Source organism: Poecilia mexicana, unplaced genomic scaffold, assembly GCF_051168715.1.
Source record: "Poecilia mexicana isolate PSO_F unplaced genomic scaffold, ASM5116871v1 scaffold_10, whole genome shotgun sequence".
Lineage (NCBI taxonomy): Eukaryota > Metazoa > Chordata > Actinopteri > Cyprinodontiformes > Poeciliidae > Poecilia > Poecilia mexicana.
The window spans coordinates 29,283,801-29,307,065 of record NW_028263379.1 but is presented as its reverse complement, the minus strand read 5'-3'; the positions used below and the strand labels follow the sequence as shown (position 1 = coordinate 29,307,065).

The 23,265-nt window shown below is 40.3% G+C and overlaps 1 protein-coding gene across 1 annotated transcript in view; it reads right to left on the bottom strand.

Annotated features, from left to right (window-relative positions):
* Positions 1-23,265, bottom strand: part of nrg2b (neuregulin 2b) — a 72,141-nt gene that overhangs the window by 20,226 nt on the left and 28,650 nt on the right. Inside the window, exons 2-5 of the mRNA XM_014993169.2 lie at positions 17,335-17,497; positions 16,299-16,417; positions 14,944-15,067; positions 284-342 (exon numbers count right to left, since the gene is read on the bottom strand). Coding sequence (XP_014848655.2) covers positions 284-342; positions 14,944-15,067; positions 16,299-16,417; positions 17,335-17,497 — 465 coding nt within the window. The remainder of the gene's footprint in view (positions 1-283; positions 343-14,943; positions 15,068-16,298; positions 16,418-17,334; positions 17,498-23,265) is intronic.

Sequence of the window (23,265 nt, the reverse complement as noted above, 5' to 3'; positions counted from 1 at the left end):
AAACACTGTACTAAGATATTTCACCAGAAACTAGACAGGGGAAAAAATACTTGGTAAGATGTTGTGTTTTTGCAGATCACCTGAGGATAGAGAGAAAAACAGGGTGGGGGGGAGGAGGGGGAGACAACCTCGTGCAAACACACCCTCACACACGTACAGGAAACAGAGAAGCAGTTTAGTACACACGAACACACACACACACGCACACACACTATCCAACCCCTCCGATGTGGCATGCAGCATCTCAGTGAGAAGGAGGACAGACAAGAGCAAATGGACGTACTGTAGAAACTGGTCAAGACGGAGTTTTGACAGCGGTCCCCCGTATAGTCATTGGGACACCTGATGGAGCGAAAACAGGACACAGAGGGAAGAGAGTGGGATGGGAGGGGGGTAAGAGACACGGAGAGAAGAGGAGGGGGGGGGACAAAAAGAGGAAGAAAGAAGGGATTGGGAGGGGAGACAAAAGAGAGCAGAGATGAGGGATTAGAAACAGCACAAACCACCAACTACAGAGAGAGAGGAGCTGCGTACCGCGGCGTTACCGACATCACCGCGACGCCGCACGTGATGGTGGCGAACGTTAGACCCTCACCCCCGCACACAAACAGATGAACACCAACACACACACACGCACAAACAGATGAACACCAACACACACACACACACACACACACACACACACACACACACACACACACACACACACACACACACACACACTCTCTCTCTCTCTCTCTCACAACTTAAGAGTGTAGCATGGAGCAGGGATGCAGTAATCATTCAGTAAGTGTCTGGCTTGATTAGCAAATAATTCGCTAGCAGCAGCATATTTTAGAAGTGTTTACTTAAAAACAAAACAAACAGAAGAAGAAAACATCTGCAGGTCAGACAGGTGACCTGAACAGAATAATATCAGTATGATTTCGAGAATAAAGTCAGAATGTTACGACTTTATTTTTCTAATTCTCATATCATAGCTTTATTCTTGTAATACTATGACTTTATTTTCCTACTGGTGTGACTATTCTCAAAATATTAGGACTTTATTTTTATCAAGTGTTGTGACTTGATGTATGGTGGAGCACTTTTATCCAAATTGCTGCAGTTTCACTCCAGGCATAAAAACCCTCCTTTGTTTTAAAGTAACATGCACAGTTTTCCTTTTGAAATCATTTCCTTCCTGTTATTTCTACCACTTGAACTTAAGACAAAGAACTTTTATAAATTAACTGGAAATAACGTCTTTCCAGCTTTAAACATGACTAATAGTGTTTTTTCAAATCCCTTATAGTTTCAAGATATTAGATTGAATAAACACGTTATTGATATGTTCTCTAGCGTTCACTTCACATAAAACTATAACCGCTTTCTTTTGTGTCACAAACAGAAGTTTAGTGTTGGTTTTATAAACAGTACGTACAATTTATATTAAAAAAACTAAAACTTTTCTTTCACTCATGCTTTTTGTGTGATTCTGAGCTAACTACAGACTTTTCCCCCTGTACTTTAGAAATTTCTTCACTCGTCTCTTTACAGTTTTTTTTTCTTGGCTTATAGAAAAGTTGGCAGCATTTTTGTCCCGACGTAGTAATGGTCTCTTCTGGCGTCTCGCCCCATGCAGCCCATTTTTTTCTTTACGCCTAAAGAAAAAAAAAAAGGCCTTATTGTGCATCTTAAAACTGCCACAGCAGTATTTTTCTTTCTTCTTCTTTTTTTTTGGACAGTCCTTTATGTCAGCTGGAGATATTTGTGTTTTTTTTTGTTTGCCTTCCAAATTTCCCTGGAAGTTGTGGCCAAAATGTGTCGGTCTCCTTGACCGTGGCCTGGTTTCAACACAATCCATTGTTTTCTACTTTTTAATTAGAGTTTAATCACTGCTCATTGGCTTTCTTGGATACTTTTAATGTCCTTTTCCTGCTTCATACGGTTCAACTGCCTTTCCCTGCAGATCCTATGATTCTGAATGCAGCAGCATCAGTGCAGCACCGTAGTAAACGTCTGACTCGGTAACTCAACGACCTTTTATACAAACACAAAAATTACAAGCAAACATTGGCTCCCAGTTGAGGTTGATTACCTATAGAGGCCATTTAGACTTAGTTATGTCAGCTTTTGTGTTTTCAGGTCAAACTTCAGAGGTTATATAAACTTTTCATCAGTCACTTGGGTAGTTTCTGTAGTCAAAATGATTTAAAAGGAGAAAGCACAATTTCTTAATAAACAATTAAGTCACCCAAGACTAATAATGAGTAAATTTTTATTTAATTTTATTTTTACACACCCTTCATTAGTATAAAACACTTGACCACAACGCTAAAATAAAAGCCTTTGAGGTAAACTTTATCTATGATAATTAGCTTTCAGGGCGAATCTCTTTTCTCTGTGTCTGAGCCAAATGAATGAGTGGGTAGTTTTATTGTCTCATCCTCCATAGTTAGTATTTGACCTAAACAACACAAGTAAACTAAATATAGACAGATGTTATCTACATTTATACTCTTATTAGATTAATTATGTGCAGAAAAGTGCAGATTCTTCAATTCACTGCTATGTTTTAAACAACCGTCACCTCATATAAATTATGATGGCAACAGAATTTTTGGAATAAAAAGAAAAATTAAGAGCAGATATTATATTTACTTGAAGGTTGGCAGAATTTCAGTACTTTGAATTACATTTTTTTGCAACAAGCCATCAGTCCAGGCACACTGGACTTAAAACTGTAGGCACTGAGCCTGATTGTTGGGTCTCCAAGCTACTGCCTCTCAGACAGCATTAAAAACATAATTAATGAGATTTATTATCATCTTATGGCTCTCAGTCTGGAGTTGGAAAGTTGTCCACCAGTATTTTCTCAGATGGCCACTGAGTTATGGGTGAAGAGTCTGGGGTCGCCCTTGAAATTCGCTTTGTTTGTCTTTTTGTTTTTTCAGATCTCAACTTTGGACAAGTAAAAAACAAAACAAAACACTGTTCACTCATTAAGGATACAATATGTAAACACTATGATCCATGGACTTAAGCTGTTTTTTACTGTTTTGCTGCCAGATGAAATGATTACAAAAATTTTAAATCCCAAATGTAGGGAATGCAGGGTTTCCCTCAGTGCATTATAAGCCTGGAGGGCCACCAGGCTTTACATGTAACCCCACCAGGCTATCCATCCATCCATTTTCCGTCACCCTTGTCCCTCAGTGGGGTTGGGAGGGGTGCTGGTGCCTATCTCCAGCTCGCGTTCCGGGCGAGAGGCGGGGTACACCCTGGACAGGTCGCCAGTCTGTCGCAGGGCAACACAGAGACACACAACCATGCACACACACACTCACACCTAGGGGCAATTTGGAAAGGCCAATTAACCTGACAGTCATGTTTTTGGACTGTGGGAGGAAACCGGAGAACCTGGAGAAAACCCACGCATGCACAGGGAGAACATGCAAACTCCATGCAGAAAGACCGGGGCCGGGAATTGAACCCAGAACCTTCTTGCTGCAAGGCAACAGCTCTACCAACTGCGCCACTGTGCAGCCCCCCACCAGGCTAAGCATTGCTTATTTATTTAAGTCCTTTAAGAATGTTTGCATTTTTAAAGATTTTTATAGTTGGTGTTCAGGTGTTAATCTTCCAATCTTTCAATAACACATAATTATCAAGTGATATTAAAAACTTCCTGTCAACTTTTAACTCAAAAACAACGCGGGCCGCTGGATGAATGACCGGCCTGTCACCCAACCACCAGGCTTAGCAAGTTTTCTGGGGGAAACCTTGGAACGTCCAAGATGTAATATTTCACTTGCGAGTTCCTTTTTTTAACCTAAAAGACTTTCGAAATTTGTTAAACTGTTCAGACGACAAAATACACAAAAAATATATTTTTTAAAAAGAAAAAACAACATTCCTGCTTACAATAGTGATTTCTTTAAAAGCCGGAGAAACATTACAAGGACAGAAAAGTGCCCAATTAAATATTTGCTTCTCTTTTCATGGCTCATCTAAAATTAAAGGCAACAAGAAAAGCCCTCAAATAAACTTTATGTCCTGGACCATAACATCCACTGCTTACACTTACCTTGCTCTATTCTTTTTATTTAGCAACCAGAGCGGGTTGGTGCGTTCAAATAGCCTCGTCTTTTCTGAACACCCTCCCAGCTACGAGGGAGGGCAGAGACTGAATGCTGCGTCTGCAAACAGGAACCACTGAGTGAACCGTTATAACAAATCAATCTGACTCAAACGCCATTACAGTAACAAGATCTTTGACACAGACTCAGAGTTTAACCTAGATTTATCAGGCTGTCCACGAAGAAACGGAGCGTTTGATCACAAAGAAACCCATAACTCCACATTAAAATGTTTTCACTGGAGAGAGCACAGGAAGGCACATCCAGCGTTTATTTCAAGCTACAAATTTTCCCTTAGCATGAATTTCAGCTATTTTTCCATTTACTTCTATGGAGTTCTGCTGCTATAAAACCAAAAGGGAAAAGTTTAAGAAAACTATAAAAATACTCAAAAGAGCAGAACTGGTGTGTATTATGAAGGTTTTAGTGCCTTTAGTAATAAATTCACGCCTTAACTCAGTGATAGAACTTCAGTGTACAGGCGCGCTGTCCATAGAAGGGGTGGTGTGAGCTTCTTGCCACATGCGCAGGTCCAGGATTGGTTGCACTGACCCAATGTGCACTTTTTTTCTTTATATTTTGTGGCTTCAGGAACTAAAATACTAATAGTGTTTTACAGAAATGGAGGAAGTGATGTTCGACCATGACACCTGCCGCGCTCTTCACCGAGCTTTGCGCCAAGACCGCGGGAGAGTTAAAATCCTTGTAAGGAGTTTCAAATTGGGTTAAAACCAAACAGCGCAAATAAAATAAAATAAAATGCGCACACTGACAGCTCTCCACAGAGTGTGAGCGTGAAAATTGATGGAATAGATTTTTTTTTAGGAGTTCTTGGCCATGAACAATAACAGGAGTTTACATGCAGCTGCAGAAAGTGCTGTTCTGTTTCTGGATGGGTGGCGAGCTGTCAGTGAATAGTGCAAGTGGGGTGTGCGAGTCGGCCATTCTCTCCCTGGCATCAGCTATCAAACTCACAGCGCCGAAACTAACAAGCAAAGCTCCTCACTGCATCTCAAGAAACAGGAGATTGATTCAAGTACATGCAGGGGAACATCCAGGATTTATTTACTTATTCATTTTTTTTTTTTTTTTGCCAACTTACTTCTCCTCACAGTTGGACATCACATACTCGTTTTTCACACATGCATTGTTCACCTTTTTAGTCATACCAGCAGTCATATGTCTTTGACTGACAAGGTTTGTGTTTTTTAACCTCTGCTGGTTGAAGCAGGGTGAATTTAGTGCCAATTGTAGGTGTGTTGTTGTTTTTGTTGGGACATAAATTCAGATCCGAATCAAAAATCATCACGAACGTTGTGAATTGTAACGCATGTCATAGCTCTTACCCCGCTTTGCATAATCGGTTTGATCAATTTCCCTGCTGCAACTGATACTGAGGCGCCTTTTTTTTCTTCTTTGTACCACAGCTGAGTGAAAGACGGGCACGCTTTAGAGGATCTGATCCGACTGCAGCGCACATTACCCTCTGGATGGATCACAACAATTGACCGGAGTACTTCTGATACTGTTGATGTGGCACTATTCCAGCGATGATGACAGAGGCTCTTCAGCAACTCCATCCAGCCCCCGGCAGTAATAACCCGTGCCGTATTTATTCCATTGATGTAGTGCCTGGTCAACACATTTATCCAGATTAAAATGCAGGGACCTTCCTCTTGCCCTTTTGCATAAACTGACTGGGTATCCTTCGCTCCTCTTTCTCACCAATAAAGAGAGAACTTGCATTTTGAATCAATTACAGCAAAAACCCTCAGTAGAGCCCACTCAGCAATTTCCCAGAGAGATATAAATAGAGCAGAGAGAAAGAGGTGAAGCAGCCCTGTTCGCTCTCTCTCTCTTTAGTCTTTCTTTATCTGCCTAAACCTTCTTCCTAGTTTCCCTCCTAACTGTTTATAAGTGAAAATGAGCAGAAAGCACATCAAAGTAAAGCACATTTTTTCGTTGCACGACATGAAGGCAAACTCTTCGGTTTCCGTCAATTGATTAAAGCCTCATTAATCTCATAAATGTGCGCACCAACATTATATTGAGGCATCAATATTAGCCTGAACTAATAAGGTTTGTGTATTGGATTTAAAGGAAGTTTAATGACCCACTGGGACATTTGAGAGGAAATGTGATACTTTTAACTAGATAGTTGGAAATCCGTTCGATGGATTATTTACGTCATCGAGTCAAAGCAGCTTCTTATTTTAGGATTTGACCTGCATGAACAAATATCTGATAATGTGTTTTATTGATATAGTTTGGATAGTCTTGAAGACATTGTCCTCCATCACTGCAAGCTGACATTTGCTTTAAAATGAATATTTGCCTTAAAAACACACAAGAGGCAGGTCAAAGTAAAACACTTACATCTCGTTCCAAAACAACATACAAGAACCTGCCGCTAAGCACCCTGGGAAATAGTTACCACTCCATGGCTACCTTAAAAAAACCTTGTTTACTCAACTCTTGGCGATACGAGAAACTGAATAATACTATAATACAACTTACAACTGTAAGTTCATCTTCCACAAACTCACATATTTAAGTTCAGAATCAAAAACTCGTCAGATTTATTTGACTTGAAGAGTAAAAGTTGGTAGACAACTAAATGCCCTTTTCCACCAGCACCAACTCATCTCTGCTACAAGGGAGTTCCTCTAGTAATGTTTACATAGTACCAGCACCTTTCTTTGAACTGACTTTGCTGCAGTTCTAAGCTTGTTGAAAATGAAACATCAGGAACTGCTGGTCACCGGTTAGCTCGGTGGTGAGGTCGTGTAACAAAACTGCATCATGTTTTCTTGCCATTTTCTTTTTCAAGTAAGACAAAAAGCCACATACTGTTCAACATACGTTTGTCACGTACAGATTACGTCGCGCTACTTTTCGGACTCTGAGGTCGCCCCGCCTCAGTGCCATGTCTTAATGGTGTTTCCTATTAAACAATACCACAACTGCGAAATTATATTTCATCAACATTGGCGGAATATTGGCAAAGCTTTGCACACATTTGTGATGGAAACGCAGCTTTAATCTATTTACAAGGCCCTGTGTCCTGCGTTCACAATAAAGTTACGCTAAAAGTTAGCATAAGCACTGTGTATATTTGAACCGTCACTTCTCTCTTGTAATGTCTGGTGGGGAGTACGTCACTTTTATTTGGCCACAATTATCTCTGTGAGGTGGTGTAAATGATTGAGAGAATATCTGGAAATGGGCTAGCGTCACATTTAGCGGTGAAGCAAACGTTGACTAAAACGAGAGTTTTCTGGAGCAGATTCCTGGTCTTTACGCATGTTTTACTAGATGTTGGCAAAGCAAAGAGCCCTGCTGACATGGTTTTAGCCTGCTGACATGCCCAGATCACTGTCAAACCTCTGCTAGGACAAAGCTACTCAAAGCTAATCTAGAATCACCAGAGGAAGAGAGCAGGGCTAACCCCAGTGATGTCAGTCCAAATCAGGAAAACTCTTCCCAATCTGGGTAAGGCTTCTACAAAACTCCACATCTGCATGAACGCGAAGGGACATTAAGTTGGTGGAACCCGTTAACGAGCTCTTCTCCACTTCCACCTGGGTTTTAAGCACAATGTCTTTCTGCATTGCCTGTCCTCCAATTTAACCTACACAGTGCGTTTTGCTCTACAGCAATAATTTGCCCTTTAGGGAAGAGGATATTAGATGTTTTCCCAGATGGGGAGGTTGTGGAGCGTGTGGGGAGGGGGGGGAATAAAACAGCTTACAAAATACCCCCTCAAGTTTCAGAGCCATCATAAATTTCTGCGGCCTGCCAGTGCCATGCGCTGGAATGATTTGCAGCAGTTGTGCAGATTCATGAGAGACAGAACAAGAGGGAGAGTTAGGGACTACATATCTCTGAAGTGAACAAGCCGCACTGACAGTCTACAGACAGCAGTCTTATTTACATCCTGTTATCCAGCGACCCCAGCAGACGGGCCAACAAAGGATGACAGAGCCGAGAAACCCACGCCGGTCCCATAAAAAAAACCCTGCAGGTTCCTGGCCGTGCAACATGCTGAGCACAGAGCGGAGTCGTACGCACACGAGGCCGTGCAATCGTGCACATTCCCCCCCCCCCCGAGCCCCCGCACGCCTGTAACGTGCAGCACCGTAACGTCTGGGTGTCAACCCTTTCACACTAAGTTTTCTGCTTGTCAGCACCACGAGAATAAATCCTGAATTATCCTTCAGCAGTGTCCACAAGGGATATCAGATGGGAGGTGAAGAGAACGGCAGCGAGTGAAGGAGGGAAACGTGGGACGGAAACGGAGAGAGAGCGAGAGAGAAGGAGGCAACGAGAGCAGGTACGAGACATCTACGGCGGATCTGAGGATGAGTTTCTCTCAGATGTGTTCAGTTGTACGGGGAGAATTATAATAAAGCTTTTGATCACACAGGACTTTACATACCATCTGTTCTCCACACAGTCAGGGGAAGGAAATGCTACACGTCTTCCAAAGAATCTAGCTTGGAATTTAAAGATTACGACTCTGCTATCTTATCCAAGAAGTAAAAAAAACATAAAGGCATCTCTATCTATCTATCTGTACATTTCATTTAAGTATGCTACTGGTTTGATATTTTTGAAGACTTTTCTCACACGTTTCCCGTTTATGCCTCATAATACACAATCATGGAAGAAATACTTTATCTACAATTGTTGAAACAGTTGTGGAAAAACACCATACACCCCGACTCCTAGAGGAATTAAGAAGGGAAGTAGCAGCTAGATGTCGCTAATCACATGCAGGGGTTAACTAATCGTTAGCAAGCGTCGGCAGCACCACAAAAGCAGGCGTGTTGGTAATTAGCATGGGGCTAAACTTCACAATATGTAGCCCTCAGCGAGATTGTTGAATGTTAAACTTTAGGACAGTACAATGAGACAAAGACTGAAAAGGGATTCCTTGTTAGCAGAGATGTGCAGATTTTCGCTAATGAGCTAATTTTTCACTTAGTGCTTTAGCATTTTTGCTAACTTTAAAAACGTTTAGGGCTTCCTCTAAATTAACTTTTCTGGATAAATTAAATAGCACCAATTTACTTTGCTGTTTTACACAGTTCCAGTTGAATAAAGTTTGACATTTTGTGTTGAAGTTTTGATTGTAATCTTTTAAGAATTCTTCAGCTAATCAGATGTCTATGTTCATGCTCTTATTTTGAAGTAAGTCAAGACTGTTCATGCAGCAGTTCCTTTTCCTGTTCTTGTGTTTTCTCTTTTTTTCCATCAATAATTTATGTTAAATAAAACACAAATAGGATCAAAGTAAAACCTAGACAGTAGAGAGAGCAACATAAAATATCTAAGGCCAATATAGAAAATATAAATTATAATGTCCTGTTGAAATGCAAAAAAAAGGACTATTTTGAAATTCTTAATATATTTCAGGTTTGTTTTATTAGTTTTAGATTGACACGCATATATTGTAATGTCAGTAATTACTTTTCGCTGTGATTACGCATGATAGTTTTTCAGTTTATTGCTTTGTCTTCTTTTGGAGAAATACTTTTTCTTTTCTGTGTAAAACGTCGATCTAAGTCGGCGCTGAATCATTCAATAAACACTTTTGCACTTGCTGCTCTAAACACCTACAGGTCTGATGGCTGCTTCCTGGGAAGACGCCTCCTACTCAGACAAAGTGATGCGTTTAATGTTCGCGGTTTTGTTTCCACACAAGGAGGACCGGATCGCTCACAAGTGCAGGAACTATGAGGATCTGACAGGGAAGTCTCCGTGTCAAGGCTCCAGGTTACGTCCCATAGTTTGTCTCATTTTTTTAGGATATCAAATTTATAACTGTAAATGAATTTAATTGACTGGGAAATAATGAGTGTCTTAACTCTTAAATTTAGGTGCAGAATTGACTGTAAAATAGGTTTTACATGTAATTTAACGATCCGTGGGCTAATTAGCCAATCTGCAGCTCCAAAATATAACGCCTAAAGTTATCTGAAATGTCTCCCAGTTCCAGTGCTAATTGTTGTTTAGAAATTAAAGATTTTATTTAATTATTGAGAGGGTGCACTCACAATGTTGTTATTATTATTATATTTGATAGAAATAGTCTCAAAATGGCAATATTATCGATTATCGCAATAACTTCTGGAACAATTGATTGGCTGTCAAAACGCGTTATCGTGACAGGCCTAAATTTGCATTAAAACGATCGTACACTGTTTTTATTGTACACACGTTTGATAAACGATGGCTGTCCTGAGTACAATGAACAAAAAAAAAAAAAAAAACTGGAATATGCTGTGCTTTTCCCCCCAAAATTTATCAGAAATTTGCTTTTGGCAGACGTCACGTGTGCTACGACAAATAAAAAGACAGACTCGTCAAACCCATGCTCGGCTTATGTTGAAAACAAAAAATTTGGACTTCTCGCCGTTGTCCAAAAGAGACAGTCCAGGCTTCATTAAGTAACTGAGTAACTCACAGGTGTGGCTCAACTCTCAGTTAAACGTGAAGGAGCGAATCATCCAACAGCCTCCCGCTCTGTCCTCTGCGCTGCCCTCGGCTCGCAGAGTGGCTCATGGTTACAAGCCAGCAGAGAGAGCAGCTAACACTCCGTGTCAGCGGGACGTCCTGTTTAACTTTTCATTACTTCACCGAGCAGAGTAGTGCTGTAGAGCGTATACTGTAATGTTACCCGCTTCCTGTGACCTGACACTGACCTGCTGGGATCCCTTAGAGCAGAACAGCTCCAGTACCTGAGAATGGTTTATGTATATATATATATATATATATATATATATATTCACCACCACAGGTGTAAATGTCATACTAATGATTTTTATTTCTTTAAGAATCACTTTTTGAATGAACCATTCAAAGGACTGTGAGTACAAATTTCTCTTAAAAAAGACCAGAGAGCTTCTGGAATAATTCTGGTTGGATATTGGGCTGCTCTTGTTGCCAGAATTGATACACATCTTTTAAATTGTTTAGCTCTGTAGCTACAATCTTAAGTCCACAAATGTTCAACAGAGTTGAAGTTGCTTCAAGTCTTTTGTAAAACAAAAGCCGCTAGCAACTTCAGTGTCACCGTCCACAGCGAAGGTAGTTTAGCATTTGCTTTAAAGCTGGGCTATTTAATCGATATTGTTGCTTATTTTAATTGTACGCAGTTCTTTAAATGTCTTGTGAGTATATTTGCCCATTTATCTGTAACAACTGAAACTTTCAATCTGCGGCAAGTTATTTTAGCAATTTACCATCTGTTAAAAGTGTCGCCCTCAGAATAATTTCACTCCCTGCTACGGCAGGGGTGAAATTACCGTAATGACCCGATATCGGCTGGAAAGCGCAACGTCTCCCCTTTCTGAATTTTCAGATAGCGCAAAGTATGGAGGAATTACAGTACTGCACATTTGGCCGGATTCCCATCGCTCCTTTTACGACGTATAGGGTTAACTTTTATTATTTTAAATGCTCTAGCGTAGGGGTGCCAAAAGTTGGTCCTGGAGGGCCGGCATCCTTTTGTTTTAGTTCTCTCCCTAGTGGTAGTAACAACCTCCTCAGCAAGTCAATGTTCTCCTTAGGTCTTCTAACAAGCCATCATTTGATGCAGGTGTGCTAAACCAGGGAGAGAACTAAAACATGCAGGATGCCGGCCCTCCAGGACCGACTTTGGACACCCCTGCTCTAGCGGTACATATTATCTAAAACTGTCACTATGATGTGACAGTTTGTTTTGAGACAGATAACCTGTGAAAGGCTACCATTGCCGTCCGAAGAAATGCACGCACCGCTTCTAGTCAAGAACAACCAATCAGAGCCAGGAGGAGGGTCTTAGCGCTGTTAATCAACCTCATGTGCGTGCTGCTAAATGTGCTAATTAGGGCTGTTGTAAACGAATATTTTAGTAATCGAGTAATCTATCGATTCTTACGATTAATCGAGTAATCGGATAAAAAAAAATTATAAAATGAAATATTGGTAAATCTGGCATAATACCGGTGTTACTATCAGATATCAATATCAGTCCAATTTTTCATATTTGAGCATCCCTAACAGTTGCTTTTTGTAGTTTAGAAAACTAACCTGTAACAATAATAGCTCACTTTCTGAGTTAACCAGAAGAAAAGTTATAGAAAAATCTGAAATTCTATTGAATTTAATAACAAAGAGGCAGGCTCACAAATGTGCTTATAAAAAATGTCTACAATCCAGCTTTTAGTTTATGTATTCATCTTCAGTGAGTTTAATAGATTAATTAAACTCACCTTGCCACCTAACCTGTCACGCTTTGGGTTTGAAAATACGGGAAATGCCGTCTGGAGTGGGAGGAGAGGGCGAATGAACGAACGTAAGATGGGGTGGAGGGGAGGAAATAGACCAGCGGACTGACGAACCGTTAGACCGGGGGACGAACACGGGGGGAAGCAACACGGGATATTTACAACACCTTCACTGGTCACACTCAGAAACTCATCTACCAGCCATGTACGATGCGCTCCACCACCCGTTTCTTCAGACCGGGATATGAAATTTATTGTGCGGTTCGTCGGTAAAGCTACATTTACACGGTAAGCATCAGCTACTCAGCCGCCCGCCCTGTTCAGTCTATCCGCTCACCTCAGCGCTCTTCCCGCTGTTCGCTTTCAACCAGCAGCCCCGGAGGAGAAATGCTGCCGTACTCCAGGCATTCCCCAGTCATTTTAAGGATGCTTATTGGTTCCCCAAAAACGATAAAAAGTCGGGCATTATCATCAATCAATAAAATCCCCACGGGCCAATCTTGAAGATTGGACTTTATGCCACTGAGACTTAGCTTTTGTCAACAACTCAGAGGCGGAAGTGAGAGCTCCGCGCAACGCAAATGAAGTCCCGGCCGGAACATGGTGCGCTAACTAATAAAACATAAATTAACGAAGCTTCGAGGCACTAAATTTTCCTCAAGGAATTTTAGTAATCGAGGTACTCGAATCATTCGAGGAATCGTTTCAGCCCTAGTTCTAATGCCAGAGAAACAACTCATTGTTACAGGAAAACTATTTGTCCACCATCATCGGTTGCCATGCTAACTAGCATTAGCATTTATAACAGGCTTTGTTGTAGTGAGCTAGCTGTAGCTTAGCAAAGAGCAGGAGGGAGATTTTGAGCACCTTGTAAAGTTGGGCGATTTACAGCGCTAAGACCCTCCTCCTACCTCTGATTGGCTGCTTCTAGTTAGAAATTCATTTTTATGGATTATCTGTCACATACTATAATGTCATGACACAATGACAGTTTTAACAAATATGTAAAAAACATATTTTTATAAAAATTACATACACCAGCATTAAAAGTATAAAACAGATTGAAAAAAAGCTTCTGAAAAGGCCCTGACCTTTAACCCTTAACTATTGTTTCAGGGAGACTATCATTTAAAACGAGCTCCAATATTTCTGAAGTGAAGATAGGTCAATGTCCAACAACAATTACACATGTGAGGTTTAGGTGATGCTTTCTAAAATATTAGTGAAGATATATCAGGCATGGGCGTAGGTTTGGGTAGGGACGGTAGGGACATGTCCCGACCAATATTCACGGGATATGAAAAAGTCCCGACCAATTTTTGCCATATTGGCTCAAAGAACGTGGATCTACGATCTTTGATTAGCAGCAACAGGCGGTGCGCGGAAAGGAAGCTTCTTAGTTTGACATTTATTATGAGGCTCCGAGACCGTGTCGGAACGGTGCTGTCGGGGGGTGGGGGGAGGGGGAGTCAGTTGAATCGTCGGACGTTCTTTGATTAGCTGCAAAAGGCGGCGGCTAGCTGGGCACACGCGTCTCCTTCTGAGTCTCCGAGACCATGTCGCCACCAAAAAAGAAAAGGACAGACATTAGAAGTTATTTCGCTACGTCGGCTGTAAGTACAGTGAGTGGACCCATAAGTTAGATATCTATCACGCAACGCATTTGTTGTAAAGTCCGGTGTTTAGTAAGGTCAGCACTGAATGTGAGGTAGAATAGGTCTGTTAATTATGTAATATTTTTTCTTTTTTATTTTATTATTGATTTCTTCTTATCTGCAATTGTGTTTGCTGTATCCAGAGGATATTTCTTTTGATCTTACTTGTAACGTTTGCTGAATTTTGTAAAGGAAAAAGTAAAGTGTTCTTGAACTGATCTGCTGAGTATGACTGTATCTGGTTGTATAAGATGTATGATATGGTTATGGTTGGGGGCAGGGGGTTATTAAGCCAATGTGGTTTCCCCCCCCCCCTTCTCACAAATGTTCGGTGCTCTTGGGCATTTCACTGTGCTGCGGGGGGGTGTCAAGGTCCCCACCAAAACTTAGACCGAACCTACGCCCTTGATATCAGGCCATACCTGAAGAAATAAACGTCTTGAATGCATCATTAATACCGCATTCAAATCTATGACGATTAAATGTTCCACTAAGTTGATCAACCACCATCAGCGTTCTGGATGCTAAAAGGGAAGATAAAGACTCCATTTCCCAGAATGCTAGACACCAACACTTCTGCAGTGAAGAGTTCTCGAGGCTGCGTTTACGTTTTTTCCGTAAGTTTGCTCCTTTCTCTCACTCACTCGCACACAGACACGCTCACACCGCTGCAGCAGGGAACCGAGACTTCTGGACGCGTACGGTATGAACATTTAACCGCTACTGCATCTGCTGTTAGCCGCCATGAGAGCCCGGTGAGTGGGAAAACCGAGCCACGGTGGCCCCGTTCAACACGCATGAAACGGAGCGCATGGTGGTACGGCGACCAGCAGACACTGACGGATGAAAGGCAGTGGGGTGGAGAGATGGAGGAAGTTTAAAAGCAGCACTTACTTGCAGGACAGCTGGTTAAAACCGTGTATAAAGTAACAGTCTCCTCCGTTAGCGCAGTAGGCCCTTTCTGAGTCGTTGCAGCGCCTCACGTGACTCACACCTGGAGATGGGGTGGTGGTGGTCACTGATTAACACAAAGACACAGAGGGCTGTTAGCACTCAACACCTGTTTAATAATGACACTTTAAAATACATCTGAAACTTATTTCACACACTATTATATAAATTAGTGCACGGCATTTAGTTTCTGATGATAAATCAAACTGAAATTTTCCCGCTTTAGGTCGGCTAGGATTACAAAACGACTCTGTTTGCTAACCTGTTGAAAACAAATATTTTAGGGACGTTTCTCTTGTAAGTCAGAAGTTATACATTTAGATTTTTGTGCCTTTAAACAATTTGTCAGGGTTCGTACACGTTTCCCACCGCAAAATTCAAGCATTTTGGAGGTAGGCAGCAAAACAGCGAGATAATTTGAACAGTAGCACCGATTAAAAGAAAACTTGGTTGTTAATGTTTTAAGTTTCAGTGAATCCATTTTCACTTTCAGTGCAACATTTTTCAGCACATTTATTTCACAGTCAATTAATATTTTCAGCTGAAGTTACATTTTTCATGCTGCACTTCTCAAAATAGATGCTGTCATATGGAAATAATTTTACGTACAAAAATTGAAGCAACATCTCAAAAGATCAACCAAGAAGTGAAAATGTCAGAAATAATGCGTCTAACAAAAGGACAACGATGCTTAGCAGTTAGCACACCTCAAGAATATTACTATAGAACTTACTCTGGCACTTAGAAATAAATAATTTTGGCAATTATAACAAAGAGAATAATAACAATCGTACAACAAAACACCTCCAGTAAATTTTAAAAAGCAGAATTTCAGCTGTCAGCCAAGACAAGTCAAAAGGTTTCTGGAGAAACTGTTTCTGGTCCGGTGAGACAAAGACACATAGGACTACAACTTCAGTGAAATTGTGAGTCTTAACATTACAGTCAAATTTGCAGCTAAAAGAATTAACTGAGAAGCTAAAATGAATGTAACATCCACAGGTAGTTCGTGTAAATATCTGGTAGTCTCTGTACATTTAGTGACACATATTTATCCTCAGCAGTCAAGTTTGATTCAATCAAATTCAGAACAATTTGACTCCTGCAATTCACTTTGTATTCTAAATAAAAAGATGCTAACAAGTTCAGTTTCAAAACGCCGATCCGACCCAAACTGATGCATTTTTAGCTCCTGCATCAACAGCTCTCCATTTTCCCTGCGACTTGTTTTACGTCGTATTTTATTCACACACACTGACTCGACATGCAGAACGAAGCCGCCCGGGTCCAGTGCTTACAGATCTGCACGGTGATTATACTCGTGGCGTTTTCTTGTCCTAATGTGTTTTCAGCCACGCAGGTGTAGTTGCCGGAGTCTTCCAGACGGACACGAGTGATCTGCAACTTAGAATTTTTTCTTGAGAGAGGAAGAGACGGAGACACGCTCAGTTATTCATGGTCACAGTAAAATGAAAAACTGTGTTTTCTTTTCTGGCAACTGGCACATAAACTAGTTTAAAAAAGACTTTGAAATAATCCAGAGAATCATTCATGGAGGAACTATGATCACTATTATTCACCAGTTTCAGAGATAAACTGAAAGCCACTGAACACATCGGCTGCGTTCACACAGCAGGTGTTGATGCGCATTTCAGTTTGTTTGTTTTTTTTGTTTTTTTGCTGAAATCCGACTTTTTTTAAAACTCGACCGCATGAAGCGACTTCTGTGTGAACGGTTTACGTTCCCAAAGCGGCCCGTTCAGATTGCGGACACTCTGACGCTGGTCTTATCCGAATTGCCACCACATCTGGACATGGAGCAGACCAGAAAAGGTGAAAAGATCAGAACTGAGACGTTCAGACTGAGGTGAAAAAGCTGAATATTGGTCGCATCTGGGCAAAGAAAAGAAAAGTGGATTTAGTTTTCATTTGCCTGCTGTGTGAGCGTAACCATAGTAACTGACGACCACATGACAAACAGTAGGTCTGTGAAACAAGCAGCGTCTGCAACACCTGCATAATGTTGGGGAAGAAAAACATCCCAGAATCAGAGATCTTAATCGCTCTCGTTAAAATAACTTCATTCTTGTACTTTTACAACTTTATTCTGGTAACATTCCATCTTTATTCTCATAAAATTATGACTTTATTCTCGTAATAAACAAAAAGAATCTCTTAATCTGGTCCTAATACTTCATTATATTATCTTAATGTGACTAACATCCTTCCTTTTTATCGGTAGCAGCTCATCTGGTGGAGGATGAACTCGCCAGGTGTCTGTTTTCGTTTCCTCCAGGTGATATCCAGACTCACTGAACTCACTCAGACACTCACACGTTGGTTTTTATTTTGAGGTCTCTGCCTTTCTGGAGTTCGCGTCCGTCTTTGTACCAGCGGAAGGAAGGGCTGGGGTTCCCCGACGCCTCGCACTTCAAGTACATCTTGCCCCCCTCCAACAGAGACTGGCCTCGCATCGGCCTCAGCTTAGGAGCAGACGCTGGACACGCAAAGACAGAAAACACACACAAGAGGGAGAGGAGGAAACACGTAAGTGGAAAATCAAAGTTTTTGTCATTGACAAACTAAAGGTTTTCATTGCTCTGTCTTTTTACCAGTGTGTGTGTGTGTGTGTGTGTGTGTGTGTGTGTGTGTGTGTGTGTGTGTGCGTGTGTGTGTGTGTGTGTAAGAAATATTTTAAGCACTAGAACCACTTTCAGAAGAACTTCATATATTTTATCATTTATCGCGATAAATTTCTTATAAGAGTTCCGATATATTATTGTCGTAAAAAAAATCCAATTAAATGATGTCCTTTGTGTCAGCATTGTCGTTTTTCTCCAGTTTGTTCAGTGAGAGCATCAATAATATCAATACATTTGAAAATATGATTGAATGCGGTTACTATGTGCAGGTTAGTGATATAAATCACACTGTTTTATGTGGCTGGGGTCCTAAATACACATATCACACACGGGAATGTTTGCCAACAATGTTATCTGCGTCTGTGTTAGTCTGATTGCTGTGTCATGCTATTCCCTAAAAAGGAAGCAATAAACAGTTCTTATCATCACTTTTATCACTATCACGATACTTACCACAAAATATCGTGATAAAACGTAAAGTTTGTCGCCCAGCTCTACTTTCTAACCTTCAAACAAGCCTATTAAGGAAAGCTACAAGGCGAACATTTGTCAAAATGTTCTTACTTTCCAGACATCTCCTCATTATTAATAACTAAAAGCAAAAGAGGTAAAAAACCCCCCCCAAAAAACAGATACATCTAAATAATTGGGTACAAGGTGAATCCTGGACAGCAGAGATATTTTTAAATGAAAACATTGAAGAGAAGAGAAATCCCAGCTCAAAAAATCTGCAGTACATTTTCACAATGGAGCAATCTGTGCATATATGTATACGTGTGTGTGTGTTTGTATATGTGTATGTGCTTCATCTGTCTCCAGAGACTTTCCCTCTTTCTCTCCTCTCCTAAAAAACTACAGCAGACTGCATCACTGACACCAGCGCAGACACCAACATGCAGGAGCTAAAGCAAGGAGACAACCCAGCTCCATCTGCTAACATTTACCCTCACACACACACACACACCTCACAGCACAGGGTTTCATCCACAAGTCTATGTGCACTAATATGGGGCTATCACACGCACACACTGATGCTGAACAGTGACAGGACACAGTTAATCAGATGCAAGTTGTGTAGGCCCACAGCGCTGCTGCAGCACTCAGTCCTGCTCAGATGGATGCAGCAGAAACAGAAACACACACACACACACACACGCATACACACACACACGCACACACACACACACACACACACACACACACACACACACACACACTTTGTGCACTTACATTAGAAAGTGTGGGTAAGAGTGTTTCCATTAGGGCTGGAACGATTTATCGGATTAATCAAATCGATTATTGAAATATTAATTTAGTAATCGATTAATCCCTAACTGGAGTAAACAGAGTAAAAAAAAGGCAATTTGCTGAAAACAACAAAACATATTCAGAGCAAAAAGACAAAACTGCACAAAATAAATATGCATAAATGCAGGATTACAGACAAAAACACATTTGTCTGTAAATATGTTTTTTATGATAGTTTTACTCAAGTTAGTTTCACTAAAGCAGTGCTATAGTTTTGCATTTTAGGCAATAAGATGTTTATATTCATATTTGAAAAAGGAATTGAATTATTTATTTGCATCTTTGAATGTATTTCAAAGATTATTACATGAAAACGCCTGAGTGGTTAAGCAAAAAATCTGCAGAATGTGCCAATTCATCTGTCGGATTAAGTGACGATTAATCTGATTAAATAAAAAAAAAATGTTTGTTTTTATTATTACAGATGTTGTCATCATTAGACATCGTGAAACAGGAAAAAAACAACACTGGGAAGTGCTGCATTAGTAGAACATGTGCCAAAATGGAGTCTATAGTTTATTTTTCAACATTTCAAGCACATGTGAGCCGATGCGCGTTTTCCTTTCTGGAACTGAAGGTCTGACAGGAAAATCTGTCAAATAAGTGACAATTTACAACCAGCTGGCGAGCGACTTGGATCAACTTACATATGCTGACAAAGCTGCTGTGTCCACAAAAAAAAAAAAGAAAGAAAGTAGCTAGCAGCCTTAAGCAATCACTGCTTGATGAAGTGAAAGGAAAATTTTACATTTTCTAATTTTCTTTTTCGCAAACTAAATTCTGGGAAGTATTGTGTGCGTTTGTAACTCTGGGGGAGCTGCAGAGATCCTCAGCTCAGGTTTAAGACTCTGCTGACTGTTAGTCATGCGCTTCACAAATCTTTAGCAAGAAAAAAAAACATAAGTATACCAATTTAAATTTTCAAAGAAAATCTTATTTAAATAACTTGCAGTTAGTTCACTAAGACTTTGTTAAAGGCGCTTCCTTGAACAGGTTAGGATAGGTCTATAGGTTATACAACACATATTACTTTTTTTTTTTTTTGCACAAAATCATTTTTGGATAGTGAGATTTTACTCTGGTCAGTTCTGTGAGCTGTTTTCAAGCCTGTTGTCACTTTAAATCCAAACAAGAAACGCAACGTTTACACTCGCATGCAAAAATGGCAGCAAACAGGTGCGTAATTATACAACCGAACATCTTTGAAAAGCAGAAGTGGAGCCTCCCACACAACCAACAGAAATGCTGCAAGTGGTTTCTGAATGGTAAGTCAACAATAAAACACTTGTCTTTTCCAGCAGCCGTTGTGCAGCGGTAAAACCAGCTGAACAAATGTGTCGGGGCTCTGCTTTGGTTGCTAGGTAACGGTAACGGCTCGTTTTCCAGACACCAAAAAACTTATCACCTAAAAAACGTCTGGGTGTTTTTTATGCACTAGGACAGTTTTTTGAAGCAGTTGAGACTCAAATGAAAGTATTAAAATGTGCAAAAGGTAAATTTTGCATGACAGGTCCCCTTTAACGTGATTATTGATAAAAGACGAAGGAGCAGCAGCAGCACATCGTTGGGATCCAGTGATCACATCTTGTGAGCGTTAGTCCTGTCACAGACTCTTACTGCTGATGTATAAATCCACATCACTTCTCAGTAAATCACCTTCGATTCACCACATGCTGACTCGCTCTCCCTCCACGACTCCTCGCCCAGAATGAGTTATGCTGCAGAACAGCAGCGAGTGTCACAGCCATCATCTTTTCTTTTTTCTTTTTTTGCTGAATAATTTGCCAGGTATTTTAGTAGCTTGCAGATGTCACAGACTCAGGACCAGATCCTGTCGATCTACTGCTTGATGCAGATATGAAGTTATAAAGAAAATATTTTAACGTATATAAGCTTCAGACGGGAAGCTGTGTTTCACTTCCTGTTACAAAAAACAATTTTACAAGCTAAATGATTTTTCAAACTTTCAGATGACTGTTTGACTTTTATGACTCTAGTGGTGGATAAATTGATCTGTTAATTAAGTAACTTCATTTTTAAAGATATTTGAAGTAGTCCCTTTTGTTTGAAGAACGAAGGGTTAATAGCGTAAATATGGTTAGAAAGAAATTCTATTTTATTTATTTCATAAAAGGAGACGATGGATATTAATCAACATGATTACATGATGTAAAGATGCCAGATTTAGCCAACGAGGCTAATTTCCATTTGTAATTCCCCAGCAAGTTGATGGAAGAGATAAAAAAAAAAATGCATACTTTATCACTTTAAAAACAAATCCTGACGTAAAACGTTGGTTCTGAAGAATTGCGACATTCCTACAAACAGCAGATGTTTGTGATCGCCGAGAGTCCGCCTTTGTTTTGGTGCTGCTTCAGTCGAACATAAACTTTGATTCTGAACACAAACATTCAGCGTGTTTTCATTTTTTAAATTTTCATTTTGTGTAAAATTGACTTTTTTTAAGCTTTACATCGTGTCATAATGCAATTCCCTCGTGATATCATAACAACACTAGTGTTGCCTCGATTCTTTCATGCATGTCTGAGGAATCCTTTCATCTCCATGGCAACCATTCAGCTGAACAAAAACGCCTGAGAGGACCGAGCGCTCCTGGACTCCTTTACTCAGCTCCTTCACTCAGCTCCTTCAGACTAGCCAGTAGCAATTAGCAAACATCTAATGGAACCGCTGAACTACTTCTCAGAGCAGCGCTGGTAAAAATGTTGCTGAAGGGTTAATAGAGGAGCCATGTTGGGGCAACTTTCTGAAGGCGCAGCTTCAGAAAGAGCAGGAGCTTCTTAAAGAGACAGAGACCCAATTTCAAGGCGTTAAATTACAAAGTCAAACTCCTTTTAAGTCATATCTGATATAAGCAGCATTTTTATAACAACTAAAGGTAACATGTTACTTGACTGGGCTATAAAATGGCTGAGTCTATATGTACCTGGGAAGCACATAATACTGAAATACTTAAAAACAACAATTCAGTAAACCTAAAATACTACGACAAAAAACTGTTAATACTGTAAAATTTAATTGAATATATGGAAACACGTTTTCTACAACAAGGTTCCTTCAGCGTGTCCCGTGTCTGGCCAGCCGTCTCCTCCCAGAGGGACGCGGCGCAAAACCTCAGGTGAGAACCCAATCTGTCCGTCCATCTGTCCACTGTGACATCATTCATCAGCTTTTGTGAGGACTTGTGTGTCCACACCGAGACATGCGACAATAAACTAGCTTGACATCCAGAGAAGCTGCATCAGACCAAGAAAGAGACTTAAAGGCCCCGTATGAACAAACTGAGCGAGGAGATGGAGGCAGCTGAGAGAAGCTATGTAACTGGTAGCTTTACAGCAGGAGGATGTAGTATTTTGTGATGTCTCCGCCTCATACCGGAGAATCTGTGCTGATCAACATGGCTCCATCTTGACTCAGATTCACAAGTTCCAACGTTACACCATCCTCCCATTCCCCAAGAAATGCATCGATACGGGCTTAAACGACAAGTGTCTGAGATCATAAAATCCTTTGAGCAACTTAAAGGACATGGCAAGCCCCCTGCTGGAAGCGTCAGATTTCAGATTACACCAGATTACACAACTACACTTCATGCTGCGCCACCTCGACCACCTAGGTACGCACATAACGGCGGCGAGTACGGCCATTATAGATTTCTGTCAGAAAAAAAAAAATGAAATTTTGACATCAATCGTACAACTTTCTAGGAAAATAACTAAATGAAAAGTAATAATTACAAGTCGAAATGTCACAAGAAAAAAAATTCTGGGATTTTCAACATTAATCTCAGAAATTTTAGAAAGGACTTGAACATTTCAGGGTTTGAAAAGTCAAAAAAATTATCTGGAAAAAGTCAGAATTTTTTAGATTAACCTCCTAAAGTTTCTAGAAAAAAAAAACTCGGAAATTTGTACATTTCAATTTATGGAACTCAGCAAATGTCAAAAAGTCGAACATTTTTGAGTTGGGTTTTTTTTTTTTCTTTTTTAATCCTGTAATGTTGAACTGCATGGAATTGGTAAAAGCACAATTAAAAGCCTTTAAAACAACCAAATATTTAAATTAAAGACAAAAATAAAATACCTCATCTTCTTTTCGGTATTTTTACATCAGACTCCAGAGAAGTCGGCGCCTCACCAGTCACTGATCAGAGTACAGTTAGTGAAAACACTTAACTCAAAATCTTTTAACTTTATGTTCAGCAAAATATACGTTGATATTATACAGATTTATATGACGCTTCATCAATTATTAAGCTAACATCTTACCAAACCTCTTTTGGTCACACAGACTG